Source organism: Carcharhinus amblyrhynchos, chromosome 15 (genome assembly GCF_965287045.1).
Source record: "Carcharhinus amblyrhynchos chromosome 15, sCarAmb.v2.hapA, whole genome shotgun sequence".
Classification (NCBI taxonomy): Eukaryota; Metazoa; Chordata; class Chondrichthyes; order Carcharhiniformes; family Carcharhinidae; genus Carcharhinus; species Carcharhinus amblyrhynchos.
In genome coordinates, this window is record NC_137338.1 from 43049393 (window position 1) to 43068511 (window position 19119).

Sequence of the window (19119 nt, forward strand, 5' to 3'; positions counted from 1 at the left end):
AGACTGAGGAAAGCTTTATCAGATTACCTTGTGAGAGGTCACGATGTTACCATGTGTTGATACAATCTTTGATTGCAGTATGTAAAGGAACCAGCCCTAATCTAAGCAGGTGATCAGTTTGGACTTCCGCACTGTTGTACTTTAGATAGTTAAGGCATTCGCATCATCTAACCACCTCTATTCTTACTGCATTGTAATACACCTCTTCTGTCTTTTGCCCTAAAGAAGGGGTGCAGCATTGTTAGAGATGCCATCTTCAGGTGAGACAATGAACTGAGGCTGCTTCTGCCATCTCAACTGAATAGCAATTCCTATGCCACTATTTGAAATAGAAGGCTTGGAGTTCTTTTCCAGTATTTCCCTGATGTCCTGATCATTATTTATTCCCCAATTAAAATCACTAAAACAGATAATCTGCTCATCAGCTGCTCGAATTAGCTACCATGTTTCCTGTAATAGAACAGTTACAACATTTGAAAACCACTTCATTGACTGTAAACTATTTCAGAATACCATACAATCATGAAAGATCCAATATAATGAACGTTTTTCTCAAATCCAATTGTTAAACCAATATATTTTCCAGATCACAACAGTTTCAGGGAGATCTCCTAATGCTTCCACATCACTGTGTGTGGTGAATTGTGAAGAGGATCAGCTATACTAGGAAAACCACAGATAATTTTTTTCATTCAGGGATGTGGGCTTCACTGGCTACTCCAGCATTCATTGCCCATCCCTAATTACTTGAGAAAGTGGTGGTGAGTTGCCTCCTTGAAGGTACATTCACAGTGCTGTAAGAGAAAGAGTCCCAGGATTTTGACCCAGCCATAGTGAAGGGACGGTGTATAGTATGGAAGGTGTAATAACTCCACAGAGACAAAGGTCCCATCACCTAGGTTTCTTTATTTACAAGAGAATACTATACAATAGAGCTTTCACACTCAGTTGCTTCCCGCTTCAGCAGGCAGAGAGACTGACACATCTGCTTTAAATAGGGATTTTCTGATTGGATCATCAATTAGGACTCAGCAAGGATATCTTTTGTGTTGAACCAAATAAACAAAATCAAACTGACAATGACAACTCAAAAAGGGGCAGCTCGCTAAAAGGTGGGGAACCTTGTGGAAAGGAAACTTAAAACATCAAATTAAAATGTGATTAAAGGGGTCAATAACACACCCCAGTCCCTGCGGTGCCCAGCAGGCACAGAAGGCATCAGCCTCTCAGACACCGCATGCTCCTTCTCCAGGGACACCCAGCCACAAGTATAGCTGCAGTAGAGGGGCAGACAAGTTGGACAACCTCCTCGGTCACCCGCTGGGTGGACCTGTGGATGGAATGTCTTGCTAGGCCAGGAGCAGGTTAGGACTCATCAAGGAGTTCATACTTGAGCAAGCCAACCTCATTAGCCTGACTGGGGTCATCACAAAAGGGAATTTCCAGATGGTGGCGTTCCCAAGTACCTGCTGCCTTTGTCCTTCTAGAGAGCTATAGCTGTGTTTGGAAGGTGCTGTCCAAAGAGCTTTGGCGAGTTCCTGCAATGCATCTTGTAGTTCACACACTGCTGCTGATATCTATCAGTGGTGGAGTGAATGTTTGTGGAAAAGGTGCCAATCAAGTGGGCTGCTTTATCCTGGATGGTGTCGAGCTTCTTGAGTAATATTGGAGCTGCACTCATCCAGGTGAGTGGAGGGTAATTCCATTACACTCCTGACTTGAGCCTTGTAGATGGTGGGTAGGCTTTGAGAGGGGGAGGGGGATGGTGGGTGGCAGTGGTCAGGAGGTGCATTACCCACTGCAGGATTCATAGTCTCTGACCAGCTCTTGTAGCCACTGTGTTTTTATGGCTAGTCTGGTTAATTTTCTTGTCAATTAATAAAAAACTTCTGCATTTTGAGAATAAGTAAAATAAATTTTGTGAGAGAACCGCATACAGAAAAGATTTTCAATGGCCTTTAATTGTTTAATACTGCAGTTTACAAGAAATATTCTAATTTTAGCTGTGCATACCACACAATTTCTTGCAAAGTAGAATTGTTGCCTAATTTCTAACTCCAAACATAAATCAAGCTACCCCTCCTGCAGCAGAATGCAAGATGGTCCATTTTGTTGACCAGTTATCAGTGCTGCTCCTCAGTTGGCCCATTGGGAGATTACAATCTAGAACAGAAAGAAATATGGGAGAAGGAACTTAATTCCTTAATCCTTATTACATTTTTTATCCTTGTTGATGAATGTGAGTAGGTTTAAATTTATAATTTTTCACCAAGCTTTAGCTATGGTAAAAAATTATATGTTTCTTACAGCAATGACGTGAACATTTTGACTTTGAGGTATTCAGGGGAAGGTAACCAAAACATGGTTAACCTAAATACATTCTAATTAAAAGTATTGTTAACATGTTTATCCATAGTTGTTTAAAGAGAAGCATTTCAGCTCGTTGCCAGGTCTTTGCTTAAGCAATTCAATTCTAATCTTACTGCAATGTTTCTGCTTTTTATTTGTTGTCAGGATGTGGGTAATTCTGCCAATATCAGCTATTGCCCAGCAGACGTGAGGGTTTGACTTATCTGGCCCATGAGGAGCCAGATCACATCTAGGTCAGACTGGTCTGAAAGGCATTGTTGAAATAGTTAGGTTTTTTTCAATCAAGCAGCAGCTTTTTTAACCTCTTCTTCTTTCAGCTGCTCCCATTTTACTTGGGGTCACCACAATACTGGCTGATCACCCTTCGCCATCTCCTCCTGTCATTCACCCATTCATTTCCAATCCCACTGTGTTAAAGGTTCAAACCATGGCAACTTTCCATCTGGTCTTAGGTGTTCTGTTTCTCCTTTTTCCTGACAGTGCCAGCTCCACCACTCATCCCACCACATTTCCTCTCTCTCAGCAGCAGCAGACAGTCCCTTTTCAAACTCTTCTCAGTTACTTTCTTTGGTGCTCCTACAATCTTCACTGTCCAGCTGATGTACTGATTCTTGATTTTGATCTTTCTCATCACGCCACACGTGAGGGGGATCAACAGTTTGAACACATCCTAGATGCGTTCTTTCATCTCCCTCTTTAGCATGCTAATGTCCACCTGAACCCCTTAATCGCCTCCCGCAACGTCCGCTCAAAGTAGCACAACACTGTTCTGGCACTTGTTCAGTGCAAGCAGTCAAGAGTGCAAAGAAGCAGCCAGCAGCAAAGAATTCTCTTGGTTGCAATTAGATCAATGAGATGACAGCATCAAGTTTGCATGCTGCTCACCTCCAAAAGAACTGATTTGGGCAGGTCACACATTCTGACATCTGTGCCCAAAACCTGGGGCAAACTTGTGATGGAAAAGTATCGCTAAATCTGAAACTAGGAATCTGTTGTGAGACTGGTTTTGATATAAAGAGCAGAATCTTGGGCAACATCAGGAGAGAGAGGAGTGATGACTGGACATTAATGAGTTGCAGATATTGAGATGGACATGTGGTCAGTCTGCTCTGAATAAGGTTGCTGCAAGTTAAAACATGGAAAATGGAGGAGCAGGGGAGAGAGAGGGTTCCAGGGGTAGAAATGGGCAAGGGGAGAGATAATATTGTTCCATGTAAGGTCAACACTCCAAGGACTACCCTCAGAAGAGCGTAGAAATACATGGTCAAGGAGGTTTATTCCCACAATCTGAATCTTAGCATCTAGCAGCAGTGCCACAAGGAGTCTAATAACCTCACATGGGTGGTCAAAGTCAGTGAATCCATCTTCACATGACTTTTCCTACCACCACACCACCAACTTCTCAGGCTGCTCAATGCACCATATCCTCAACATTTGTCCAGCAGCACATTGGCATTCAGGACTTAACATTCAAAGCTAGATTTGCCCCATTTCTTACAAAATAGTACACTATAGAAAAGAGGATTGTGTAAAGGTCAGGGGACAGGGACAACTTAATCACCTAAGGAGATGTCTTAGAATCATGGGGTCAGCTACGACAGGGCCTGTGGCATGCATGATCACTAAGAGTACTGAGGACTCTTGCCTTGTGGCCCTTCTAAACTCCCAGTTAATTCTCATCTTGCCAACTGGCATACTAAGAAAGTTTTTGATAGTGCAACCGTGAATCTCCTGTCCCCATCCTGCCTCACTTCTCTCAAGCCAACCTTCTCCTTCTGAGCTCTTGCTTTCAGACATCCAGCTCCAAGTTGGCACTAGCCATTTGGCAGAGCCTGCCCCCTTTTCGGTGTTTTCTCCATGTCTCTTTGGTTCTGCAGACTCAGAGGCACTGACACTGTTGCCCTCATATATACGTAGCAGCATTTGTATGGACAGATTGGCTGGTTCCCTGCCCCCTCTGTGAGGATTCAGCAAAACTGTGCAACAAGTTCAAAACACTCCAGAGTACCTTACTGAAAGAGAAATTCTTAAAAAGGGCCTTATCAGCAATTTGAACACATGGATCAGTAAACAATGCTGGAGCAGGTCCCATTTTGTAATTTGTTGTTTGAGGAGTAACAAATTAAAATGTTGCTGGGACCGACATGGTCCAAATGTTAAACTTTGGCATCATAGAATCACAGAATACTACAGTGCAGAAGAGGCTGTTTGGCCTATCAAATCTATACCGAAGCATGAAAGACCTTGGCCTGCCCACCTAATCAAAGAGAAAACTACCCAAGTCAAACCAGCCCCTCTTTATAACTTAAATGTTCCATCCCAGCTAACATCTTGGTGAATCTGTTATAAAGGCATCATGTCAGCCATTTGATTCACAGGCTTCTAGGTCACTGTTGATGCCTGCACAGGCACCTGTCTCTTGATGCAATCCTGTCCAAAAAGCTGAAAGAGAAATTTCTTACCCTTGATTTCCTACCTATGTGGCAGAACAAGCAATGTATATGACCACAATTTTTAGAAAAGATAAAATATCAATCATATCAACATAAATGTGTTTTAGAAAATGGTCTCCGACAGATATAGGCAAAAAGAATTCTGCAGCATCTGTATCAAAGGTACAGTAAATACATAAATCTGGCCAGGTTTGTTATATTCATTGAGTCAACTAAATTTCTTTGTGCTATAATCAGAAATAATTTTCTTTTGGTGACTGGGCAATTTCTCCTTGAAATTTTAATTAGTAGTAGTCAAATTAATTGGCCTAGATTTTGCAAAGAAATGGAAAGTTTAATGGGCTCCCTGTTATTAATGTGTAAACCATCCAGCAACTTATGGTGAGGAGGAGCTACCCCATGAATAGTGAATCACCGAAAGTTATTGTTAACCTCACTGAAAACAACACTTCACCCAACCTCCCTGTTAATTTCATGAAAGCTCTATTTAAAAATTAATTTCCAATTGAATTCGCCACATAGCATTAGGGCTGCTAATTAATAGTGTCAGAACCCTTGCGATGATGAGATTTATGTCCCTGCAATGTCCCTCAATCTTTTTGGCTCAGAATTTATTTTTATTCCATGGCACATGCTCTTTGCTGGCAAGGTCAGCATTTGTTGCCCATCCATAGTTTGTCTTGAGGAGGTGCTGCTAAGCTGCCTTCTTAAACTCCAGAGTCAATCTATGGGCTGTCAGGACGGAAGTTCCAGATGAAGGAAAGGCAAAAGATTCTAAATTAAGATGGTGCGTGGCTTGGGTGGGGGGGGAAGGAGAGGGGGGAATTGTTGGTGCTAACATCTCTTGCATCTAGAGGTAAAGGTCATAGATTTGGAAGGAGTCTTGGCAGATCCTACATTGCATCTGGTACGTGTAGACGCTGCTGTCACTGTGTGCTAATGGTGGGGGGAGTAAATTCAATGGATGCAATGCCAATCGAGCAGACTGTTTTGTCCAGAATGGTGTTGAATTTCAAGTACTGCTGAGCTGCAGTCATTCAGGCAAGTGGAGAGAGTATTCTATCACACTCTTGACTTGTGCTTTGTAGATAGTGGACAGATTTTGGATATTGATGGCTACAGATTCAGTGGAATAAATGATGTTAAATATCAAGAGCAGATGGTTAGATTTAGATGGTCTTGCCTGGCACAATTCTTTGCAAAATTGTGTGGCATGGATTTTATTTATCACTTATCAGCTGAAGCCGGAATGTTGTCCACATCAATCTGTGTATGGACATAGACTGCTTCAGTATCTGAGGAGTTATGAATGGAGTTGAACATTGTGCTTTCATCAATGACCTTATGATGGAAAGAACATCATTGATGAAGCAGCTAAAGATAGTTCGGGTGGGGACATTTACCTGAGGAACTCCTGCAGCAATGTCCTGTGACTGAGATGACTGGCATCTAACAACCACAACCATCTTCCATGTGCCTGGAATGGTGCCAACCAGTGGAAAATTTTCTCCAATTCCCACTGACTTCAATCTTTTTGGGGCTCCATGATACCACATTTGATCAAACGTGGCCTTGATGTCACAGTTAATCATTTAATTACATTTTCACCGGCGACCATTGTGGGATTTGAACCCAGAGTATTAGTCATAGCATTAACCTCTGGATTACTCATCCAATAACATTACTGCTACACTACTTTCCCCCTACTCATTTGAAAGGACTTTTAAATTAAGCCTAAACACAATTTATCTTAATGTAATATTTACTGCCTTTTGGTCATTGCAATAGAGATCATGGTACAAACTAGTATAGGTGTGAGGTGATGTCTAGCCCAGTGGTATACTATTCTCATAGTAAACAATAGTTCAAATGTTTTATTTTTGAGAAAATATGGCCTGCACTTGTAAACTGATTTTCAGTCATTTATACCAATCAAAAGTATTAGAGGGAACCTCAATTATAATTCATTTCTTCACTTACAGTTTGATGAGAATTGACTAGAAAATGATAATGATCTTTTAAAAATGAACTTTGGTACAGCAAATTAAATATGCCAGCAGGACTTAAATAAAAAACCTGGCAAAATTAATGAAAATTAATGAAGTATACTAAAATAAAACGTTGAATTTAAGAAGTTACAAAAAGTATGGAGTTATGTAAAGGTGAATGATTGTAATGTGCAGCTCACTTGCCATGAGGTTCACCGCAAATGAAAACAGAGAAACCACACAGAACCTTTCTTACTTTCTTGTCTAATATCACTATTCATATTATTGACAATATTCTTTAATGGAAGTAGGAGGATGTGGTAAACTTTATAATTAGAATCACAGAAAGGTGCATGCAACTCACCAAGCCTGTACTAGTGATCCACTCTTCTATGATCTTAACTCAACTCTATCAATGGAGGAGACTCAGTTCTCAACCTCATTGAACAGGCACAAGGTACTTGCTTCCTGTGTGGATGAGGAAAAGGACTATAGGGAGGAGGAACTAAGTGACGACTGTACTGTGGTGCAGGAGGTCATTAAAAAGGGAGGAGCAAAAATAAGAGCGGTAGTGGTAGGCAATTCCATAATTCAGGAGACAAATAGCATTTGTAAGCAGGATGAAGAGTCCCACATAGTATGTTGCCTACCCGGTGTCAGGGTAAGGGCATCTCTAATTGGCTTGAAAGGATATTGGTGTGGGAAGGGGAAGATCCTATTGTGGTCCATGTTGGGATAAACAACATTGGCATGAATAGGCAGGATGGTCTGTTTGGGGAATGTCAGGAACTTGGAGCCAAATTAAAGAACAGGTCCTCAAGGGTTACAATCTCTGGATTATTATCTGAGCCACATGCGAATTGGCAAAGAGAGATGATTAGGGAGGTAAACGTGCGGCTAAAGGAGTGAGAAAAGGGGGTTCCATTTCATGGGGCACTGGCAACATATTAGAATAGGAGAGAGCTCCACCTGAACCGATCTGGGACCAGGGCCCTAGTGGAAAGGCTAAATAGGGAAATCACAAGGACTTGAACTAGTTAATGGAGGACAGGGCTCAGGAGAAGTTGGTAAAGTATCCAGAACTAGTCTTAGAGTAGACAGTATGGAAATTGGCAGAATAAAACTTCAGACACAACAAATAAAGGGAAACTATGGGAAGCAGAGCAGTCAACACAGCATTGAAGGTGCTGTACCTATATGCATGCGGTACACGGAACAAGGTAAATGAGCTGGAAGCACATATTGTAATTGGGAGGTACGATGTTATGGACATCACAGAGACATGGCTGCAAGGAGATCAGAGGTGGGATCTGAATATCCAAGGATATGTGTCTTATCAAAAGGATAGGCAGATGGTAGGAGGAGGTGAGGTTGCCTTGTTGACAAGAAATAAAATTAAATCATGAGCAGGAAGTGATATCAGGTCCACGGCGTAGAATCTGAAAGGGCAGAGTTGAGGAATCATAAGGGAAAAAGACCCTGTTGGGAGTTATGTACAGGCCCCCTAGAAGTAGTCAGGATGTTGGACAGAAAATAAATCAGGTGATAGGAAAGAATGTAAGAAAGGCAGTACTTGGAAATGGATGGTTTAAGTAGGGCTGAGTAAGCATGACTTTGTCAAAGGAAGGTCATGTCTGACAAATCTGTTAGAATTCTTTAAGGAGGTAACAGGAAATTAAACAAAGGACAGCCAGTAGATATGATTTATTTGGATTTCCAGAAAGCCTTTGACAAGGTATCTTACAGGAGGCTGCTAAATAAACTAACAGCCAATGATGTTAGATGCAAGGACTGGTATGGATAGAAGATTGGCTGACAGGCAGAAGACAGAGAGTGGGGTTAAGGGGGTCCTTTTTAGGATGGCAACTGGTGACTAGTGGTGTTCAACAGGGGTCAGTGTTAGGACCACAACTTTTCACTGCACATATTAATGATCTGGAAGATGGAACTGAGGGCATGGTTGCTAAATTCATGGATGATATAAAAGATATGTAGAGGGACATGTAGTGTTAAGGAAGTGTGGAGGCTGCAGAATGACTTGGACAGGCTAGGAGAGTGGGCATATAAATGGCAGACAGAATACAATGTGGGAAAGTGTGAGGTTATGCACTTTGGTAGGAAGGATAAAGGCATAGACTATTTTCTAAATGAGGAAAGGCATCTGAAATCTGAAGCACAGAGGCACTTGGGAGTCCTGGTTCAGGATTCTCTTAAAGTTAACATGCATATTCAGTTGGCAGTTAACAAGGCAAATTCAATGTTAGCATTTATTTCTCGAGGGCAGGGATGTATGCTGAGGCTGTATAAGGCTCTGATCAGAACCCATTTGGAATAGTGTGCGCAGTTTTGGGCCCCGTAACTAAAGGAGGATGTGCCGGCCTTGGAGGGGGTCCAGAGGAGGTTCACAAGAATGATCCCAGGAATTAAGGGTTTGTCATATGAGGAGCAGTTGAGGAGCCTGGGTCTATATTCCATGGAGTTTAGAAGGATGGGGTGGGGGGTCTACTGAAACTTACAGAATACTGAAAGGCCTCGGTGGAGTGGATGTGGAGAGGATGTTTCTACTGGTAGAAGAGACTAGGAGGGCATAACCTCAGAGTGAAGGGATGCTCCTTTAAAACTGAGATAAGGAGGAATTTCTTCAGTCAGAGGGTGGTGAATCTATAGAACTCATTGCCACAGAGTGCTGTGGAGGCCATGTCTCTGCCTTTAAGACAGAGAAAGGTTCTTGATCAATACGGGGATCAAGTGTTACAGGAAGACGACAGGAAAATGGGGATGAGAATATCAGCCATGATTGAATGGCAGAGCAGACTAGAAGGGCTGAATGGCCCAAGTCTGCTCCTATATCTTATGGACTATGGCTGAATAAATTTTGGCTTGCAGGTTTTGCGTCTCCAATTTGTGCAGCAAGTAATATGCACAGCCACATGATGTGACATTAGCTGCATTTCAAGGGATGATGCATAAAATAAATTGGAGGCATTTAGGGTGGATGATGGACATAGAAGGGCAGCAATCAGATTCAATAAGGCATCACTGAAATTACTTCTGTCTACAGCCAATATTACAAAGTATCAATGGATAATACACATGTGAAAAACTATAATTTAAGTAGTTCAATCTGACTTACCTATGATATTGTGAGAATCACTCTTACAGATGACCCAACTTTGGTCTTTGATTAATTCTGTGGTCTCTTTTATCCAACAACCTTGGAGAAGACTCCTGACAAAATATTCAGCACGGGAATGAGAAGCTAAGAATTCTCTCCTGCCTATCTTTTGTTATGTGTGAATAATGCAATCAGATAGTATGACAAATTGTGAGGTCTGTAGTTAAGACTGGTACTGATCTTTTCAAATGAATATCACACTGTCATTAGCCATTGCACCCACTCTTTAGAAATATGCATAACTGCGTGCTTAATACTTTTCCTGTTCCCTACATGGTCTACTTCTAAGAAAGATCCTAAATGATACAAAGCACCATGAAGCATTCACACTTCAGACACAATGAATAAAATAAATTGGACAGGATTCCAAATGAAGGAACTTAACTCAAAGTGCTACTGAACAGGAAGGAAGGAAGGTGCTTTTCTTAATCATCAGATGCCTCAAAGTACTTGACAGCAATGAAGTTTTTTATTAAGGTGTAGTCACTGTTGGAATGTAGGAAACATAACAATTAATCTATGCACTGGGTGGGAATGGTAGGAATGCAGTATGCATTAGTGAGGTAGCAATTTCCACAAAAAGTGTTGACATGCCCAGACTTGAGGAGCTAAACACTTACCTTTGATAGTGTGCTATTCTATGATGTTATCAATGAATGGGTTTACCCTAGGATGAGTTTGACTTCAGTAAGTACAGAGTTTGGATTTTGGTCAGATGTTAGGGATTGTTAAAATCCCAGTTGATGTTCATACTGGATGGGAAAATTCCAGAATGAAACCCTGGCTCAAAAGATTGTAACTTTTACTTTTTTTTAATAAAACGTGGAGGAACTGAGTCACAGCACTACTAATTAGAAAGAAACATTTATTAACCATGTAAAGTTTGATTATGATAAAATACTCCCTTGATCCCCCCATAGTTCACAAATGTGTGTAGTTTTCAAAGGTAGCACCCTACTCTGAAACCAAATAGCTGATGTCACTCAACTGATCTTCCATGAATTTTTCTCATAATCTCCGCAAATAAAACTCCACTCTCAAAAACACACATTTTAAAATCTTGTTTCAAATGATATTTTCCATCAGCTGTTCGCATTAAAACTGCATTCCAATTATCATGTCCATAAAAGCTTCTGCTCCACTTTTTAACAAAGACAAAGTTTCTGCTTCACCTTTTAACAAGGAATCCAGCACCAGGTTTTCCACCTCACCTTTCAGGTTTATTTTGTATTAAATGCTTTTACGCAAACACAGGCATACCGTCCCCAGTAGAATAATATTGTTTCAGACACCAGAAATAGGAACAACAAACCATATGATTGCATCAGATACGTGGCTTGTGTGTCACCAATCTCATCAGCTCTCCTCTTCCCAGGTCTGACTTTGACTTTCATAAGCAGTATCCTGTTTTGAAAGACAATTCTTCTCAGATCCTTTTTACTTCAATATTCCTGGAGCTTCTTTTCCATCCCCTGGCTTCTACAACTTGTTTTCTTGCACCTTACTCCATTGTATGGCTTCTCTGCTTCTAGCTGAGCTATGAGAGTTACTTTCTCCTTAATTCCCAGCTCCAAATGCTATAACTCTAACCAAAACCAAACTCAAAGAGCCTATGAACCCTAAAGATGACTCTGGTTACTAAACAATGACTTCATCCTTTTCCCAGCTTGTTTGCATTTTCACATCATAACCTTCTCTTAGCACATTAGAAGCATAGTTTGAACCAAAACCAAAAAAAATCTTTGTCTAACATAAATCTAACTATAGGTTTCCCCTTCCTCACAGAGCAACACTAAAATAAACCCACTTAAAACTGTACCTGATTTCTAATATTTAGCAATACAAATATAGATCACGTAAAACTACCTCTGTTTTGCTGACAAGGTCAAATTTTACAGAAAATTAGCCATTACATAAATATATATGTTTGTTCTAAATGAGATAGATTTTTCGTTTGCAACATTTTCAATTCAATGCATGATGCAAGTGCCTTGGGTTTTATGAAGCTAAGTCAGAAAATAACTATTTATGTCGAAACACAAGCGTCATTGGTTGCATGAGTTAACAACACTTATGCAAACTTGGAATTGTTGAATTTGATAGCTGTTTACAGTGTAAAGAAACATGATTTATGTCTTTCTAGCACCAACCAAATCCATTGGGTCCTCCAAGCTATCTACACAAATTACCATTGGTGTAGTTCTGGCAGTGCTAGCCATTGGAATGATTTTTATGTTGCTACGCTATGTTCATGTAAGTAACAAAAAAATTCCTGTATTTAAACATAATTATACATTTGATATTTTGGACTATTTTAAGTAATTTAATAAACATAATAATGTTTTCTTTAGTTTGTTGCCTCAAAGTGTTTTTACATTTGTCTAATTAATATGGAATTGATAAACTGAATTATGGTTATTCAAACATTTTCTTAAATCTTCAATTCTTCTGGTTTATTAGAAATCTTGCTACTTAAAAATTCAAATTAAACTAATATTTGGAGACCGGAAAGCCTAGATTAGGTATGCATCTCATTCAAGATAACCAACTTTATTAAACAACAACAGCCATTTATGTAATGAAATGTTCCAAGAAGCATTATAAGACCATGGCAAGCCACATCAGGAGATATTAGATCAGATGACCAAAAGCTTGATCAAAGAGATGGGTATTAAGGAGTGCCTTAAAGGGGGGAAGCATGGTAGAGAAGGAGGGAATTCCAGAACCTGGGATCTAAGCATCTGAAAGCAAAGCCACCAATGGTGGAGCGCTTTATTACTGGAAATGCAAAAGAGGCTAGAATTAGGGAAGGGACATTGTGGGGCTAGAAGAGATTACAGAGATAAAACACAGAAAATAGGAGCAGAAGTAGGTCATTTGGTCCATCAAGACTGCTCCGCCTTTCATTATGATCGTGGCAGATCATCTAACTCAGGAGTCTGTTCCTGTTTACCCTGATATCCTTCGATCCCTTTAGCCCAAGACCTATATCTAACTCCTTCCTGAAAACGTACAATATTTTGGCCTTAGCTGCCATCTGTGGTAGAGAATTCCACTCTCTGGATGAAAAAATTTGTTCTCATCTCAAACTGAAATGGTCTATGCCATATCCTTAGACTGTGAATCCTGGTTCTGGGCTCCCCTTCTATACAGGTTAGAATTTTATAGGCTTTTATGAGATCCCCCCTCATTTTTCTAAATTCCAGCAAAAATAATCCTAACTGACTCTATCTCTCCTCATATGTCAGTCCTGCCATTCCAGTAATCTGCTAAACCTTCAGTACACTCCCTCTGCAGCAAGAACATCCTTCCTCAGATGAGGAGACCAAAAATGCACACAATAGTCCAGATGTGATGTCTCACCAAAGCCCTGTATAACTGCAGTAAGACATCCCTGCTCCTGTATTCCAATTATTTTGCTACAAAGACCAACATATAATTTGCCTTCTTCACCGCCTGCCACATCAGCAGGTACAGGCAAGATCATGAAGTGATTTGAATGCCAAGATGTGAATTTGAAAGTCAAGGTATTGCTTTATTGAGAATCAATGAGGTCAGTGAGCACAGAGCTGATAAGGGAATTGTACGCTGCAAGTTAAGAGACAAACAACAGTTTTGGTTGATCTCAACTTTACAGATGGTAGAATGTGGCAGATCAGCCAGGACTGTGTTGAGTTTAGCGATAATAAAGATAAGAATGAGGGTTTCAGCAGCAGATGAGCCGAGACAGGGACAAGGTCTTGGGGCATTACTTAGTGCATAAAAAGGTTTTATCATGTTGCCTTTGGGTATTTTGTCAATCACCTCTGTTTCACAGAGGCACAGAATTGTTATGATACAGAATGAGTTTTCATGATGCCATGGATATGAAATTGAAGCTCATCTCAGGGTCAAATGTGACAAAGCTGGCTTAATCTTAGACTATTGCCAAGGAGGGGGTTGGAGTCAGTAGCTGGAGATCCAAGTTTGGATAAGAGACTGAAAACAATGGCTTCAATCTTCCTAATATTTAATTGCACAAAATTTCTGCTCATCCAGCACTGGACGTTGGGTATACATTCTGATAATTAAGAAATGGTGGAGGATTCGAGCGAGGTGGTAGTGAGGTAGAGGTGGTGGTGTCGGGAGCATAAACATGAATACTGAAACTGCTTTTGGATGATGTCACTGAGAATCAGCATGTAGATGAGAAATAGCTGGAGGACCAAGGATAGATCCTTGGGTACACCAGAGGAACAGGAAGAGAAGCCATTGTAAGTGATTCAATAGCTGTGCTTTGATAGATAAGGATGGAGCCATGTGAGGGCATCCCATCCATCTAAACAACAGTGAAGAATCATTGGAGGAGAATGGGGTGCTCAGTTGTGTCAAAGACTGCAGACAGATTGAAAAGGACAGAGAAGAAAAGTTTACCTTTGTGACAGTCACATAGGATGTCATTTGTGACTTTGGTAAGTACAGTTTCAAAAGTGCAACAGGGGATTACTTTTCAATGGCAGTTACACCATTATATCATGCTTTACTGGAGGTGAGGCTGAGACGGGAAAAGGTTTTTAAAAAAGAGTAGACTATTGAGTCTGTTCAGATACCCAATCAGATCATGAGAAAAACATATCAATCTCTCATTTTTGCATACTTCAATTGATGCAGCATCCAGTCTTTTGGGGGAAGAAAATTCTAGATTTCTACATCCCTTTGTATGTTCCTAAGTTAATTTGTAGACAGGAGATGCTTATATCAGAAAACTTTGATGACGATATCAATTCATGTTTTTTTTTGTCTGACTTTCTTGTTTTGCAGCAGAGGAAATCCAGAGTCAATTTACCAAACCAAATCAATATAATCTTGAAAAACACATCTGACACGGATAATCAGGAGAACAAACAGCAGCTGAACGGGCCAACGGCAACCAACAACGATTGGGAAGACATGTGCGATAACTATATGAGCGTTTCATTACACTAGTCTCACAATTAGTCATGAACTAAAAAAATCATAGTTTTTGAAAAACCAATGTCACACAGCTTTACATTGGTGAAGACTGGTAGCAGTGAAGAATAATATTCAAATAAAGAAAAAAACATGAAAGCTCAACACTTGTTGCAAATTATACTTCGATTTCCAAAGATGCCACTGTGTAAAAATGAGCCAGCTGACACTGTATTGCCCCTCAACTTTCAAAATATTTTGTACATAAGAACATAAGAACATAAGAAATAGGAGCAGGAGTAGGCCATCTAGCCCTTCGAGCCTGCCCCGCCATTCAATAAGATCATGGCTGATCTGTCGCGGCTCAGTTCCACTTTCCCGCCCTCTCCCCATAACCCTTAATCCCCTCTCTTATCAAAAACCCATCAACCCGCGTCTTAAAAATATTTAGCGAGGCAGTCTCCACCACTTCAACGGGCAGAGAATTCCAGAGATTCACCACCCTTTGAGTGAAGAAGTTCCTCCTCAACTCCGTTCTAAACCGCCCCCCTTTTATCTTGAGGCTGTGCCCCCTAGTCCTACTGTGTTTTTTGAGCGGGAAGAGTCTTTCCACCTCTATCCTATCCATCCCATTCATCATCTTATACGTCTCAATGAGATCTCCCCTCATTCTTCTAAACTCTAACGAGTACAAGCCTAGTTTATTCAGCCTCTCCTCATAGCTCAACCCCCTCAACTCCGGCATCAGCCTAGTAAACCTCCTCTGCACTCCCTCCAAGGCCAAAATATCTTTGCGCAGGTGCGGCGCCCAAAACTGCACACAGTACTCCAGCTGCGGCCTCACCAATGCCCTATACAGCTGCAGCAAGACCTCCCTACTTTTATATTCAATCCCCCTCGCTATGAAGGCCAGCATCCCATTCGCCTTCCTGACCACCTGCTGCACCTGCAAGCTGGGTTTTTGCGACTCATGCACAAGGACCCCGAGGTCCCTCTGCACCGTTGCCTGCTGCAGTTTTTCGCCCCGTAAGTAATAGTCCTTCCTACCATTCTTCCTACCAAAGTGGACCACCTCACACTTGCCAACATTAAATTCCATTTGCCATTTCCTGGCCCATTCGCCCAGCCTATCTAGATCCTTCTGCAGACTCTCCACACCCTCTGCACAATTTGCCGTTCCCCCAATCTTGGTGTCATCAGCAAATTTCGACACCCTACACTCGGTTCCCTCCTCCAGATCATCTATATAAATGGTAAAAAGCTGAGGCCCCAGCACTGACCCCTGGGGCACTCCACTAGTCACCATCCGCCAATCCGAATAGCACCCGTTGACCCCCACTCTCTGCCTCCTATTTGACAACCAATCCTCTATCCACGCTAACACCCTACCCCCAACTCCATGTCCCTCGACCTTCTGCAATAACCTCTTGTGAGGTATTTTGTCAAACGCCTTCTGAAAATCTAGAAAGACCACATCCACCAGCTCTCCTCTATCCACCGCCCTAGACACATCCTCATAGAACTCCAGTAAATTTGTCAGACACGACTTCCCTTTAATGAAACCGTGCTGCGTCTGCTCTATCAAGCAATTCCCTTCAAGATGCCTCGCAATTTCCTCCTTAATGACAGATTCTAACATTTTACCTACCACAGACGTTAAACTAACCGGCCTATAATTCCCCGCCTTTTGCCTGGCACCCTTCTTAAACAACGGCGTAACATTAGCCGTTTTCCAATCATCCGGCACTTCCCCGGAATCCAGCGACGTCTGGAAAATAACCACCAAGGCATCCACTATCACCTCCGCCATTTCTTTCAGAACCCTCGGATGCATTCCATCCTGGCGACCATTCCGGTCCTGGCGACTTGTCCACAATCAGCCCCTCCAGTCTGTCGAGCACTGCCTCTCTAGTAACAGTAATGTCATTAAGACCCTCCAGTCCTACCACCTTTCCATCTCTAACACCCGGCAAATTATTCACGTCCTCCTCCGTGAAGACAGAAACAAAAAAGTTATTCAATACCTTAGCCATATCCCCATCCCCTACCACTAGGTCCCCTTTCTCATCCTCTAAAGGACCAACATTCACCCTAGCCAGCCTCTTCCTTTTTATATATTTATAAAAACTCTTGCTATCCTTTTTTATATTAAGCGCTAGCCCAGCTTCATAGTTTCTCCTACCCTTCTTTATCAACTTCTTTGTCAATCTTTGTTGACATTTAAACCTCTCCCAATCCTCTTCTCGCCCACTACTCTTAGCTACTCTAAATTCCTCCGCTTTTAGTTTAACACTTTCCTTCACCTCCTTCGTTATCCACGGCTTATTACCTCTCCTCCTACTATCCTTTTTGACCATCGGAATAAATTTCTGCTGAGCACCAAGAAAGATCTCCTTAAAGATCCTCCACTGCTCCTCAACAGACCCTCCCTCCAACGCGCTCCCCCAGTCCACATTCGCCAATTCTTCGCTCATCCTACCGTACTCCCCTCTATTCAAACAAAGGACGCGTGTCCGGGAACCCACTTTCTCCTCCTCCATCTGCACCAGAAACTCCACCATACAATGATCACTCTCCCCAAGAGGATCCTTCACCACAAGGTCCCTAATTCTACCCGCCTCATTACATAGCACCAGATCCAAGATAGCTCGCTCCCTCGTTGGCTCCAACACACACTGTTCGAGGAAACTATCCCGGCAGCATTCCAAGAACTCTTCCTCGAGCCCCCCGCGTCCAACATGGGTCGACCAATCAATATGCAGATTGAAATCCCCCATAACTACGGCCGTCCCATTCCTGCACGCCGCACTTATTTGCGCGTTAACAGCCCTCCCCACCTCCAGATCATTATTCGGGGGCCTATAGACGACACCCACCAGCGTCTTCCTCCCTTTGCTGTTCCTAATCTCCACCCACAATGATTCCACCCTCTGCTCCTTGGCTCCAACAACATTGCTTTTGGTATTTTTATATGTAAAAAACATTGCAGCTGAGTTAAGAAGTTGTTGTGAAGATGATCTGCCACCCCTTCAGATATTTCAGGGTATTTCCAGGTTATGTACATCATAGAATGATGCAAATGTTTAAATAGTATGGAAATTAGTTGCAATAAATTAACCAGTTCAGATTAATGAAGAATGCACAAAAACATTAATGATTAAACATATATTGTCTTGCTTCAAAAAATAAACAAATGTGGAAGAAATTAAGACTTGGAATTATTATACTTTAATATGTTCTACGGATCTTTATTAGGAGGTGCTGTTTTCAATTCCACAGTTTTGGGCTTTTCATTCTGTCTTGAAGGTAGTATGGCTGGATTTCCTGCCCGTCTCTGGTCTAGAACTGGACTTGTTCAGCCTAAATGTATCATGAGTGCTTTTTTACCCCTCGGCTCTCAATCAACTTTCCACCACCAAGGTCTTGCATTGCCAAGGAGAGAGCACCTGAAACATGGCTGCAATTCTGGTGTAATAGACAATCGTGCAGCCTACTTGCTGAAGGTACAAATTAAAGCACAGGTCTGTGCTCAGGCACCTCAATCAAATATGAGGTCTGTGATCAAACACAACCCAAGGTGCAGAAAAACTGCATAGAAACAATTTAATTATAGGATACTTGTGATTTGCTTTATTATTAATGCAGGTGTAAACACTTCACATACTTAGTTCTTCATGAAGTTTACTACATCTTGCAGGTGGCAAACACTGATGCTTCACAACACTGGGGATCCAGGTTCAACTCTAGCCTTGGGTGACCCCATGTCTGCGTGGGTTTCCGCTGACACTCCAAAGATGTGCGGGTTAGGTTGATTGGATGTGGTAAATTGACCCTGGTAAAGTGTCAGGGGGACTAGCAATGTAAATTAATGGGGTTACCAGGGAGGGATTCTTGTTGGTGCAGGCTTGATGGGCTAAATGGCTTCCTTCCACTCTGTAGGGATTTTATGATTCTATGATCATTCTATCTGAGTGTATACAGTGGGGTGGTTTGGTAGTGGGCTCAAAGGCACCAAGAATTCATAATCTGGCTCAGATTTGATTATGAAGTCTAATTTCTCAGTCAGTGGCAAAATGTCCAAAGGAGAAACATTGACAGTTCTTGCCAAACAGCTGCACATCTAGTTTCCTATGAGACAAACTATGACACCTCTGCTTTCTACACATCAGGTCTGCATTCTTACTGTATAGAAAAGATAGAATCA

At 41.6% G+C, this 19119-nt stretch overlaps 1 protein-coding gene across 2 annotated transcripts in view; it reads left to right on the top strand.

Moving 5' to 3' along the window:
• Positions 1-15171, top strand: part of LOC145352977 (uncharacterized) — a 98272-nt gene extending 83101 nt beyond the window's left edge. For both annotated transcript variants that reach the window (XM_080203284.1, XM_080203283.1), the window contains 2 exons: positions 12130-12239; positions 14787-15171. In XM_080203284.1, coding sequence (XP_080059410.1) covers positions 12130-12239; positions 14787-14951 — 275 coding nt within the window. In that variant the 3' untranslated portion in view covers positions 14952-15171. The remainder of the gene's footprint in view (positions 1-12129; positions 12240-14786) is intronic.
• Positions 15172-19119: the final 3948 nt, after the last annotated feature.